General features: G+C 54.7%; 1 protein-coding gene across 1 annotated transcript in view; it reads right to left on the minus strand.

Moving 5' to 3' along the window:
- Zfpm1 (zinc finger protein, FOG family member 1) overlaps positions 1 to 12797 on the minus strand; it is a 61120-nt gene that overhangs the window by 36309 nt on the left and 12014 nt on the right. Inside the window, exon 2 of the mRNA XM_059263885.1 lies at positions 790 to 912. Coding sequence (XP_059119868.1) covers positions 790 to 912 — 123 coding nt within the window. The remainder of the gene's footprint in view (positions 1 to 789; positions 913 to 12797) is intronic.

Here is a 12797-nt window from a genome sequence, read left to right on the forward strand (position 1 = left end):
CAGGATGCAGGTATCCCTTAGGTACCTCTCTACCATCTCTCCAGAACTCAGTGGCCTCCAAAAATGCAAGAATACTGATCTCTCAAGTATTCTGCCTGTGAGTTCCCTCTTCCCCGGACTTCAGGGGGCATCTGAAGTTTCACTCTCCTACATCCAGCACCTGGCCTGAACTGGCCTCATAGAGTTTGGGTGGTGTGGGGGTCTGTGGGATTTCCTTCCATGGCCTGTCTTCAGCTCCAGAAATGCACTGACCTGGGAAACTGCAACCAGGAGACCCAGTAGAGTCTGAGGAGGTCATGTGGGTGAGAAAAGGGGGCAATGTGACAGTGGGATGAGTCTAAACCCAGACCTAGGTCAGATTCTTGCTGGAGTGTGGGCTGTGATCCCAGGCAAGCTTCTTAACCTCTGTGGGCCTCATCCTTCAATACAGCATATACAGTGTGTTCTTTGCCTCTCAAGAGCCTCACAGCTCTTCCTGAGTACAGCTTGACATTGTGTATGGAGCCTAAGCCATGGCCCTGCAGATCCTGTGGACACCATTTCATAGGGGTAAATAGGCTGGGAGTGGCTTGGCTTTCCTGAGGTCTAGTCTTGGACTGGATTTTCCCACCCAGGCCTCAGTTACCTTAGTATGAGGCTGGACCCCCATCTCATGCACTGCAGATACCCCCCTTCCTTGCTCTCTTTAGGTCCTAGGGCCAGCAGCTGGAGGACACTAGGCATCAGCTGCCTGCTGAGGCCCTCTGTCCTCCCATGAGCTCTATGCAGGATGTTTATCTGCACACTCACCTTCTCTGGGTGGGCTTGGGGGCTCTTCTATGGCTGGGGCCTCAGGGGATGTGGCCTTCTCCTCCATGGGGCTGATGTCCATGGCCTGGGTTTCTTCTCTGGCTTCCATATCTCTGAGAGAACCTGTGGACATGAGCCCCAGGGAAATCATGAGGTGCTTCTGGATAAGGCCACCCTGGTTTCCTAATGGCCAAACAGGCTCAGCTTTGGGGCCTGGGGAGAGTGGGCAGGACAAGGGCAGGGCCAGGCACCCATCGTGGCAGAGGCCGTGACTCTTTCTGGTCTCCTGCACCTAGTATGCAAGCTCACCCTGTGTTTACCCTGACACTCTGCAACAGTTCCTAAGCTTTGGTGTCACTCGATGCACTTCCTATCCTTGTCCTTCACGTTGTCTGTCCCTCCTCAGGTAATGGATACCTGCTTGCTAGGACAAGAGTCACAGCCCTTCCCAACCATACATTACCAATAGAAACACCAACACCGAGACCTTTTGGACTCAGATGGATGCTTCAGGTCTTCCTGACTCACAGGCTCACACACAGACTCACGAGGTCACACACAGATTCATGGGGTCACCCAGCAGACATGTCTATTCTTTGCTTATGGTGTCCTGCAGGAAAACTCTCAGGCCCCATATGTCAAGCCACCCCACACTTGGGGTTTGGTCCAGAGCTCCCCAATGGCGAGTTCTTATGCTCAATACATGGGGCAAAAACATGATGGACATAAACATAGCAGATGCATGATTGGTGGGGTGTCTGCCCTAGGGTAGAGGAGGGGACAGAAGACATGTAAGGGCCATCTTTGGTTTTGTTTTGTTTTTTTCAGACAGGGTCTCATGTATTCCACGTTGGCCTTGAACTTACTATGTCAATGGTTCTCAACCCGGAGGTCACACCTAAGACCATTGGAAAACACAAATATTTACATTATGATTCATTGCAGTATCAAAATTACAGTTATGAAGCAGTAATGAAATAATTTCATAGTTGGGGGGTCACCACACCATGAGGAACTATATTAAAGGGTTGCAGCATTAGGAAGGTTGAAAACTACTGTACTATGTGGTAGAGGCTCCTGCCTCTATCTCCTGAGTGCTGAGATTATAGGCATGCACCATCACACCTGGTATATGCAGTGTGGAGGCTCTAACCCAGGGCTTTGTGTATGGTAGACAAGTGCTCTACCAACTGAGCAATGGTCCTCAGCCATTTCTGGAGGCAGGCCAGTGTCTTCAGGCAGGGGGATGTCTAGGATGCACCCCTTTGATACTTGGGGGCCCTCAGCCTCTCACAGCTAATGAAACCTGCTGCTCCCCAGAACAGTGGCTCAGGGCTGCTCCTTTTCAGGAGGAGTGGGGGTTCTGTGGGAGACCCACAGGCCTGTGGCAGGGCCATCAATACCAACACGTGTTAGTTCACACCCAATACTGAAGCCATTGTGGGATCCATGGTACTGGTCATGTCAATGGCATGGGGACCCATGAGGATGGAATAGAGGCCAGGCTGGGACCAGGTTTGTAGAGCGATCTTTCAGATGGGATGGGGGACAGATTTCTGTGTCTGAAGGACTATGATGGCTGTAATCCAGGCCATACTACTGGGGTCAGTGCCATCCTGCTCACACTGACCTCAGAGAGCCAGATACCATTCTAGCTAGGATGCAGGGGCTTCATGACATTGCCTGTGGCTCCTGGGGGCAGGAAAAACCAAAGAACCATAGTGGTTCCTAAGCCAGGAATGCAGGCAAGTGCAGGGGGTGAGACCAGGAGACGTGATGTGTGGGAGAGGGTAACTGCACCGGCGATAGAGTGTGGTGGGTGGGGGTGGAAGCTAACTAACAGGCAGAGCCCCACCATACTGGCCATCTTCAGCCTGGGGCATGGGGGCGACATCACAAGTCCCAGGAAGGAGAAATGAGATAGGTTTCCTAGCTGCAGTACTGTGGGTGCTAGCTTTGGACCCAGCCTCCCAGAAACAGAACTAAGGCTCACAGTGGCAGACATATGCCTTGACCTGTATGACCTTGAACTAGGGCTGGAAAACAGTGCTGTGATGGGGTCCACCCTGAGCGGAGCCATCCTTCAGGGCACTGGAGACTTCCCTGCCTAGGCTCATGCACCCATCCCTCTGTAGGAGTTCCATGCCTAGGCTCATGCACCCATCCCTCTGTAGGAGTTCCATGCCTAGGCTCATGCACCCATCCCTCTGTAGGAGTTCCCTGCCTAGGCTCATGCACCCATCCCTCTGTAGGAGTTCCATGCCTAGGCTCATGCACCCATCCCTCTGTAGGAGTTCCATGCCTAGGCTCATGCACCCATCCCTCTGTAGGAGTTCCCTGCCTCGGCTCATGCACCCATCCCTCTGTAGGAGTTCCATGCCTAGGCTCATGCACCCATCCCTCTGTAGGAGTTCCATGCCTAGGCTCATGCACCCATCCCTCTGTAGGAGTTCCCTGCCTAGGCTCATGCACCCATCCCTCTGTAGGAGTTCCATGCCTAGGCTCATGCACCCATCCCTCTGTAGGAGTTCCCTGCCTAGGCTCATGCACCCATCCCTCTGTAGGAGTTCCATGCCTAGGCTCATGCACCCATCCCTCTGTAGGAGTTCCATGCCTAGGCTCATGCACCCATCCCTCTGTAGGAGTTCCATGCCTAGGCTCATGCACCCATCCCTCTGTAGGAGTTCCCTGCCTCGGCTCATGCACCCATCCCTCTGTAGGAGTTCCATGCCTAGGCTCATGCACCCATCCCTCTGTAGGAGTTCCATGCCTAGGCTCATGCACCCATCCCTCTGTAGGAGTTCCCTGCCTAGGCTCATGCACCCATCCCTCTGTAGGAGTTCCATGCCTAGGCTCATGCACCCATCCCTCTGTAGGAGTTCCATGCCTAGGCTCATGCACCCATCCCTCTGTAGGAGTTCCCTGCCTCGGCTCATGCACCCATCCCTCTGTAGGAGTTCCATGCCTAGGCTCATGCACCCATCCCTCTGTAGGAGTTCCATGCCTAGGCTCATGCACCCATCCCTCTGTAGGAGTTCCCTGCCTAGGCTCATGCACCCATCCCTCTGTAGGAGTTCCATGCCTAGGCTCATGCACCCATCCCTCTGTAGGAGTTCCCTGCCTAGGCTCATGCACCCATCCCTCTGTAGGAGTTCCATGCCTAGGCTCATGCACCCATCCCTCTGTAGGAGTTCCCTGCCTCGGCTCATGCACCCATCCCTCTGTAGGAGTTCCATGCCTAGGCTCATGCACCCATCCCTCTGTAGGAGTTCCATGCCTAGGCTCATGCACCCATCCCTCTGTAGGAGTTTCCTGCCTAGGCTCATGCACCCATCTCTCTGTAGGAGTTCCATGCCTAGGCTCATGCACCCATCCCTCTGTAGGAGTTCCATGCCTCTCCAGGGGCTGGAAGGCACCTGGAGTCTCAGCAGCCTGTTCCAGCAATGGGATGAAGCCCATTCTCAGCAACTCTGGGGCTGAAATTGAGCTGGGCCAATGAGGGGGCACAAGCAGGAACATTCTTCCCTAGTAAAGGTCATGGAGCCCAACCTGGTGCCCACCCAGGTGGCTCTCCCACACCCAGGCGCCTGGAGCTGGGATGTTCCTCCATTTACAAGAACAAAGGCGAGCGCTCCGCACAAAGCCTTGTGGATGAGCGTGGAGAAAGGAGCCGGGCTGCAAGACGGCTCATTCTGATGTTGTTAATTCCGTTCCAGAACAATTAAAATGGCTATGATAATGCAGGGAGACAATCGCCACTGGCGAACAGAGAGAGCCCACAGATGGGATGTGGCGCTTCTGCCTGGAGCCGCTATGGCTTTCGGAGCCCTCAGTTGGCTTTAACGGAGCCGAAGCTGGCACTGGGCCCTCTGGTACACCTGGCCCCGTAAGGAGAGTAGATAAGGGGCAAGGTGGCCCTGTACGTCGGGGGTCTCCATGAACCATGGCTGGACACTGTCCCTCCCCAGGATGCCGTATGCCAGGGTCCCTCTGGGAACCCTCACTATCCCCAACAGGCAGAGTGACAGATAAAAATGTGTCCTTGCTCTGTGACCTTGGGCAAGCCACTCTACCTCTCTGTACTCCATCTCCTCAGCTATGAACGGAAACTCTCACAGCTGCAGCCTCCCAGGACGGCTTGCTGGCACTATCAGAGTGCAGCTCAGGGTGCTGGGGCCAGTGCTTTGCAAACACCAGCTGTCACTGGTTACTGCCACCAATGGCCCAGCAGGACCAGGAGATGGGGAAAGTGGTTTATTAAGCACAAACTGTGTACAAAGGGCTCAGCATTTCACAAATGTCCTTCCTTAACCTCTCTCGCTTACATAGCCTAGTGAGGTCATCTTCCAGTCCTCTCTCAGATGGGGAAACTAAGGCACAGAGGGTTCATGCTGGGCTAGATCTTGGCATGTAGAGGAAATACAGAATATGTAATGTGAGCCACACTGGGTCCCATGGGAATGGGGGCAAAGAACAGTGAGGGTGTAGAGTGGGGAACCTAAGGCCGGTCGTATCTAAATTCCATTTCCATAAGGTGCCTAACACCCCCCAGTGGGAAGTCTGGGTTGCACCCACTTTATGGACAGGTAAACTGAGGCCCATCCAACTAAGGCAGAGCAGCTTGCTCATGATCCTCAAGGAAAAGGCAAGGGGATGGTGCATGGAGAAAAAGGAACCTGGACAACATTAGGATCTGAGCAGACAGGCTGCCTCCTCAGCACTGTCTCAACCACACCTCCCATTACCCACAGTGAAGCTGACGCTAGCCCTCTTGCCTGGCTACTGCCCAGGTTGGAGATGTCTGGGCACAAGACAGCACTTCTGTTCAGTGGCATCCACAGGCCACCATGGTGGTCACCCACAGTCAGGACAGTACTGGGAGCAGCCCCCATAGTGCCCCAAGCCCCTTGGTTATCACAAGGAGCAGATGCCCAAGCGCCCATCCATCTCCTGCTCATTAAGCCGGACGCCGCTTGGGAATGAAAACATAATAGCTATTTGATTGGGGGTGAGATATTTTGCATATTGGCTCAGAGCTGATAGCGGAATTTCATCAACTCCCTTTTTCATGCTTTAAAACTGAATTATGGAGACAGGCTCTGTGTGGCAGGCTGATGCCCACTCCCTTCCAGGTCCCTGTGTATGCGAGGATGAGTACAGCCTCTCTCAGCTTTGACAAGTTGCACTGAAGGGTGGTGGTGGTCATTTTGAAATCACCACATGGAGGTCACTGCAGGTTCTGGAAGAGGGACAAAATCCCCCAGTCTGTGTCCCCCAGGCAGCAAGGAGGGTTATCATGGTCCAGGTTAGAATTCTGTTCCTGGGTAAGACCCCTGCAGACCACCACCTGGGGATGGGGACCACTGTAAGAACCGGAGCAGCACCCACCTCCCAGCAGGAGTCACGGACCGAGGCCCATTGGAGCCTGCCTGGCATAGGGTCCTTCCTTTAGGATCCCCCAGAGATTCTTTCCTCTCTTCCTATAGATGGAACACAGGCGATCTGGAATAGCTGCCTGCCCATCCTTGGGCAACAGAGATCAGAGAAGGATCCCAGGCAAACCCCCCAGAGAACAGACAGCCTCAGTGCTAATTTCATCTAATTACACACTCACTGATTCACCCATCAAACCTTTCCCATGCCTTTGTTGTGCCAGAGTCAGGACCAGGAGCTGGAGACAAAGCAGTGACGGAACTTCTTTCCCCAAAGGAGGAAAGGTGCCAGTGAGTATGGCAGGAGGGAGAGAGGTGTGAGAGGAGGATTCCCGGAGGAGGTGGCAAGGACTGACAAGGGAAGAGACTCCCTGCCAGGGGGCCGGGGAGGAAGGAGTGGGGTAGAGGGGCAGTGCACACCAGGCAAAGCAGGACCATTCCCTCACAGAAAATGAGGGGCAGCCTCTTGTGTGGAGTCCACACAGCCATATGGGATAAAAGCTGGGAGCACAGCCTGGGGTTACTGTGACAACTGCTGTTCTTTTCAGGGCTGGGGGGGCCATCGGGAGGAATAGGAAGCCCCCCCCCCCCGCCATCTTGGCTGGTAGAGGCCTAGCCTCCTCACCTCACTGGAATGGCTTGGCACTGCCAGGAGGGAGACCCTGGCCTCCAGCAGGACCCAGTGGCCAGATAAGGCCCCGACAGCAGGGAGAAAATAGCAACAGATACAGACTTTCCCACCACCAGACAGCGGGCAGCTAGGGCCATGGCGGGGACAGACAGGCGGCAAGATAGCCCTGCCCTCCCTCAGGGGCCAAGTTTAGGGAGCTTAGCTTCACAGGACTCAGCCCAGTGGGGGACTACAGCCAGAGAGTCTCCGGGCCTGCATCTCAAGTCTAAGGTCTAAAGCCTTACTTCCTGGCTAGCAGACACTATGACCTGTGACAGTGGGTCCTGGTCAGCAGGACGAGGTGGAGTCCAGGCCCCATATAAGTAGGGATTCTGATCCAGCCAATGCCGAGGCGTGGAAACTGAGGCACATGGCATCCCAGAGCTGCAGGCTGCTACACACTCCAAGCTCCTCAGACAGACTTGACTAAGTCTTTAGCTTGACAATACCCCTGTCGAAGAGCATTGACGGGGCATGTTGAAGAACCTTGGAGACGACTCTGACCCCATGGCCTCAAGTCCTCAGGATCACCTCAGGCCATATTATGTACAGTGCAGGAGAGCAGGGCTCTCACAGCGGAGTCCCCTTCACCTCCAGCCATACACCTTGGACATGGCCCAAAGTTGTCTTGCCAGTGAGAGAAGGCCCAGGCCCCTCAGCATGTGCCCACTTGACATGCTTTCCATGTAGGGTATCTGTCACCAGTACCCAAACCTGCCCTTGAGTGGCTGCTGAGCCTCCTATGGCACTCCTCAGTCTGTTCGAGGATTCTTCTCCTTCAGAGTCCCCACACCCAGTGGGGTGGGCTGTCTCTTCTGGTCCCACCAGCTTATTAGGGTTGCACACTACAAGGTCAGAGATCTGTGTGGCCCTCAAGGCTTGGCAGGTGTTCAGCATGCCTGGGAAGGGTGGAAGGGCCACTTGAAGCTCAGTGTCTGTCTCAACCTTGACCTCAGCCTCAACTCAGGATGCCCCTGGGGAGGTGCTGAAGAGGCAGTACACAACGGTGGGGGCTGGGATGAGGACGCTGTTGGAGGTACACCATCATATGGAGCCTGGAGGGGGCACTGCCCATAACTAGGCTGGTCACAAAAGTGTTGGCCAAATAGCATGGCTTGTTCACTTGAGTACACACCCTGCTCCAGCAAGGGGGAGCATGTCTGCCCCCCGGGGTTCCCAATGATCAGAGTCAAGCTGGGGCTGCAGCCACAGTCCACCATTTTTTGAGCCTGCAACCTGGACTATTCACTGCATGGGTGGCACAGGGGTTGAACAGATATGGGATGGGACAGGCAGACTTTCTCACCCAGCATATCACAGAGGGTACTCCCACACACCCTGGGCTGGGGAGCTCACATCTCTTTCTGAGAAGTCTGAGCCCTACGATCTTCTGTGTCTTGTCTGGTTCTCTCTACCCTGTTGTGGTCTTAGGTGGCTGACGTGCTGACTGCTTCTGTGCCTGGCTGTAAGCATCAGGAGGGCCTACCCCAACTGGCATGGACTTGGAGCTCAGGACATCCTGGAAGGTGATATATACCTTTCTTAGTCACTGGGTGGTCTTACAGAGGCACCAAATAGGGGGTCTGATGGAGAGTCAGGACCCACAATCTAGTAAACACGGGTCCAGACAGACCTCACATTCAAACACTAAAAAGATCCTATTGAGATATGATTCACACACAATCAAATACAAGCTTTCCCTGCTGCTTAGCTTTTAAAGGCATAGATCTGTACTGAAAACAAACAAACAAACAAAAGAAACAAACAGGTGTATGGGGGCGGCACACAGCCCAGATAAAATACAGGGCTCTATGTGACCCTGCCTCGTGAAAAGCACACTCTGGTGACCTGAGGTCAAGTTAGTTCCAAAAAGTTTAAAAGGAGTCACTGAAAATTCTGATGTCAGTCACCTTCTCTTGCCTGTCCCCAGAAGGCCCGGGGCTTCACGAAGCTGTGAACCCACCCAGGGCATGGCTGGCTCTCCCCTCCTGGAAATCTTTCCCACTCCTGTTTCCAAGCCTCACACAGAAACCAGCTCTGACTTAACAGAATGTGGTGGGCTTCACTATGCCAAGCTCTGGCCTGTTGCTGTTTTGGCTAGTCCGTGTGGGACCCAGGCACCCCAGGCTTGTACTTCAAGTGACCAGAGACAGTGCCAGGGCCTCTGGCCAGGCCCCTGGACCAAGGAAGGGCTGCTGGGGCTCTGAACACTAATTCCACTGGCACTTGACTCTTAGTAGCTCTCCAATTTGCCATTACCCTGCTTTTAAGTGTGGGAAACTGAGGCACAAAGTAACAAGGTCTCTCTGCAGTGCCCCCCAATCCTGGTTCATAGTGAAGAGAAGCAGGGATGGCCTTGCCTAGAGTTACTGAGAAGGATTCAGATACAGGTACAGGTCCATGAGGCTCTCAGGACTGAGGTCTTGCTTCTACCCTTGCTGGGCCTCAGTTTCCCTCCTTGACCTCACATCTTCCTTCCCACCTCTGTTTCTGTCCATCCCGGGTCCCTATGTCTATTCCTGGAGCCAGAGCCTGGGTTCTGCTAGCTGTCCTGGAGTCAGGACACTGTTTTGTGGAGATGTCTCCTGCCCCCTCCATGGTTGTCTGTCATCTTTGGAAGCTTCGGCTCCGTTTGCCCAGATCCTTGTAGACACATGCACACTGCCCTCAACAACTCACTTGGGTCGTCAGAGCCTTACTAGCACCACCCTGCAAGGATGTTGATTCCATGGGCAGACGAGGAAACTGAGGCAGAAGGCAGCCATCCTAGCCACCACGGGGCCTCAGGGTAGCTGCTCACACTGTTATTCGGGGACATACATAATGGAGAGCTGGCCAGGCTGCAAGGTTCAGGGGCCCACACCGGACCTTACAGAGCTTTGGTGAGGAGCAGATGGAGAGGCTCTGGAGGGATCAGGAAGTTCCAGGAAGGTCCATCCCAGGCTGGGGACTGACTGTGCAGACAAGAAAGGACATTCAGTCTGGGATGGAGACAGGGATATAGGCCTCTGTACCTCGGAGGGCTGGCTCAGTCCACAGGGGATGTGGGGGTACTGGGGCTTCTCAGAGGAGGTGGCCTTTAAGCTACAACTGAGAACACCCCAGGGAGGGCACTCAGGCAGTGTGTGCAGGAAGGCCTAGGGCGGGGAGGGGGCACAGAAAGTCCCAGCTGAGCTCCCAGGGCTAAAGGCCTGGAAGGGAGCTAAGGTTTAATCTGGGTACTGTGAGCCGCGCCACCAGATGCCAAACTTGAGGACGCAGAGCCTGTCGGTGGCGGTGGGGTGTGTACTGGGCCCTTGCACCCTGAGGGTCCTCAGGATCTTCCCCTTGGCCTGAGCCTGGTCCCTCTCTCAGGCCAGATCTAACCGGCAAGTTGGTCTCCTACCCTGTCCCCAGGGGTAGGGACCTGGGTGGGGCAAGGCTGAGAGAAAGGGAGGCTAGGAGGAGGGAAGAGGGCCCGGGGCCTGAGAAAGCCCAGCCTGGCTGATAGAGAGAGATTGGTTTCAGCCGGAGCCTCGGGCCTGCCAAGTCCACATCCTATCTGCGGCCTGCGCTTACTCAACATTCATCACAGCTGAACTCGGAAACTTTATCAACGCTAAAGGTTGGCGCCATCTCTAGGCCCAGCCACTCCCGTCCCTCCCCTCGATGGGCCTGATAGCCACTGATAGATTACACAAGATTGTTTCACTCCAGGAACCCATGGCCTATGCTTCTGGGGGAGGGGCAGCATGGGGGAGGGCCCAGGACACCACAGGGGTTGGAGCTGTGCACCCTGAGGATGGTCAGTGAGTGGACTGGGGGCCTTGTGCCAGGATGGGACCTGGGGCTGTGGAGGCCACGTGCCAGGCAGGGGCGGCTGAGGCCACAGCTCAGAGCCTCGAGCAAGAGAGGAGGAAACAAAACGGTGGAGATGGGCGCTGAGGCCTGGAGTGATTCTCTCTCTAGATGGGTGATAAGCGCTGAGCGATGTGAGCAGGTCTCACTAATGGAGCCGTCGCTGCGTGGTACGGGTCAGAGGGATGGAGGCAGATGGCTGCTTAGAAGGAGACGGCTCCTGTGTGACAAGCCATCCACTCAGCAGGCTGGCTGGACCCTCTCCTCTCCAAGCCCACCTTGACCCCACAGCGGCTGTGGTAGTCAGGCAGAGCACAGTGCTCTGAGCACTTAGCCCAAACCCACTATGGGTGCTCCAACCTCTCAGTGCCCTGCTCACACATGAGACCCTGTGTTATGTGCCTTTCACATCCTCACCAACACCATCGGCATCTACACACCCCTCACCCAACCCAACCCTGCTCAGCGTCTGCCCCTCCATCTCTGATTCAAGAATGCTCTCGCTGCCGGGCGGTGGTGGCGCACGTGGCACACGCCTTTAATCCCAGCACTCAGGAGGCAGAGGCAGGGAGGATCTTTGTGAGTTCGAGGCCAGCTTGGTCTACAGAGCGAGAGCCAGAAAAGGCGCAAAGCTACATAGAGAAACTCTGTCTCGAAAAAAACCAAAAAAGAAAAAAAAGAGAGAGAAAGAAAAAGAATGCTCTCCACACTGTGGGGCTTCCACACCATCAGTGCACCAGTCCTGGTCCCTTCCCTGTCTCTGTATCAGAGCACTTGGCTGATCCCTCAGACTCCTCTGTCTGTGGTAATGCCAGCGTCTCAGGCTGACTTGACCCCTCCTTCCTTTTCCTCCGGAGACAGACAAGGCTGATCTAGGAACCAAGCAGGTAGCCTTTACCCAGTAATAGACACCCTGTGCTTTTGGGGGAGGGCAGAGCTGCCCATGTGAGAAGGAAGTCCTTCAGCAGAGACTGAGGCTGGCCCTGGAAGGCCTTGTGATGGTGTAGTATAGTCATGTGCTTCCGACCCTCACACCCATTTTATAAAAACAGGTGACAGAGACCCAGAGTGTGGGGGCCAAGACTGAGGTCCTGAGGTCACTGCTCACTCTTCTTCCCGTAGGTCTCAGCCCAAGCTCTCTGGTGGACCTTATCCCACCACTATTTTGCACTTACACATTTTTAAAAAACACCACACCTATGGCTTGAGGGTGCTGTGGGAGTCAATGACCCCCTGCTGTGACTGTGGGTCCAACCCTGCAACACAGTATATTGAGGAGTGGAGAGGATGGAGGCAAAGTCAGGTTCCCATCTCCACCGGCTTTGGAAAAAAAAAAAAAAAAAAACAGGAAAAAAAAAAAACAGGCATGGAATGAGCAGCTTTAGACATTGCTGCATTACAATGGCCCCATGATTTGGGTGGGGTAACCGAGGCCTGGGGCAGGGTAGGGGTCCAGAAACCAGCCTGGCAGGCTGAGGGACTAGGTTTCTTTTCCGTTTTACAGATTAGGAAGCCAAGGTGTGATCTCACCTTGGACACAAGATCTGGCCTCACCAGAGCCTGGGGCCACAGAGGCCTGGACATCAAGGTTCCCAGGAAGTCACTGGGGAGCAGGAGGAGATGGTGACAATAACAGGAGCAGGGTCTGGAGGGAGATAGGGGGAGCTGCCAGCCTTTGCTGTCTGTCCTTACCCCACTTCTCACCTCCTCATTCTCATTTGTCACTGGAGCTGACGGCACTGTTTGTGGAATGCTCAGGTCCTGGCGCCCAAGGGTGTGGCCTAGGCTCTGAGGTCAACAGAAGTTACTCAAAGGTCAGCCTGTCCGAGGTAAACACAAGGATCCTGAGGAAGGTTCAGAAGCCTGGGAGGACTTCCACCCTGTGGGTCTAGGCTGGACAGGTGCACACTCATTTTAAGGTAAGGCCCCACCCCCTCCATGGAGCTTCAGCCAATGCCTGAGCCTCAGGTCTGCCCATTTGCACTCTGTTTTCATTGGCTGCTAGCAGGGGCTGGACAGTGGTGGGAGGAACCTATGTTCTGTTCTGCAGGGGGTAGGGGGGCTCAGTG

This window comes from Peromyscus eremicus, chromosome 5 (genome assembly GCF_949786415.1).
Source record: "Peromyscus eremicus chromosome 5, PerEre_H2_v1, whole genome shotgun sequence".
In the NCBI taxonomy this organism is placed as follows: domain Eukaryota; kingdom Metazoa; phylum Chordata; class Mammalia; order Rodentia; family Cricetidae; genus Peromyscus; species Peromyscus eremicus.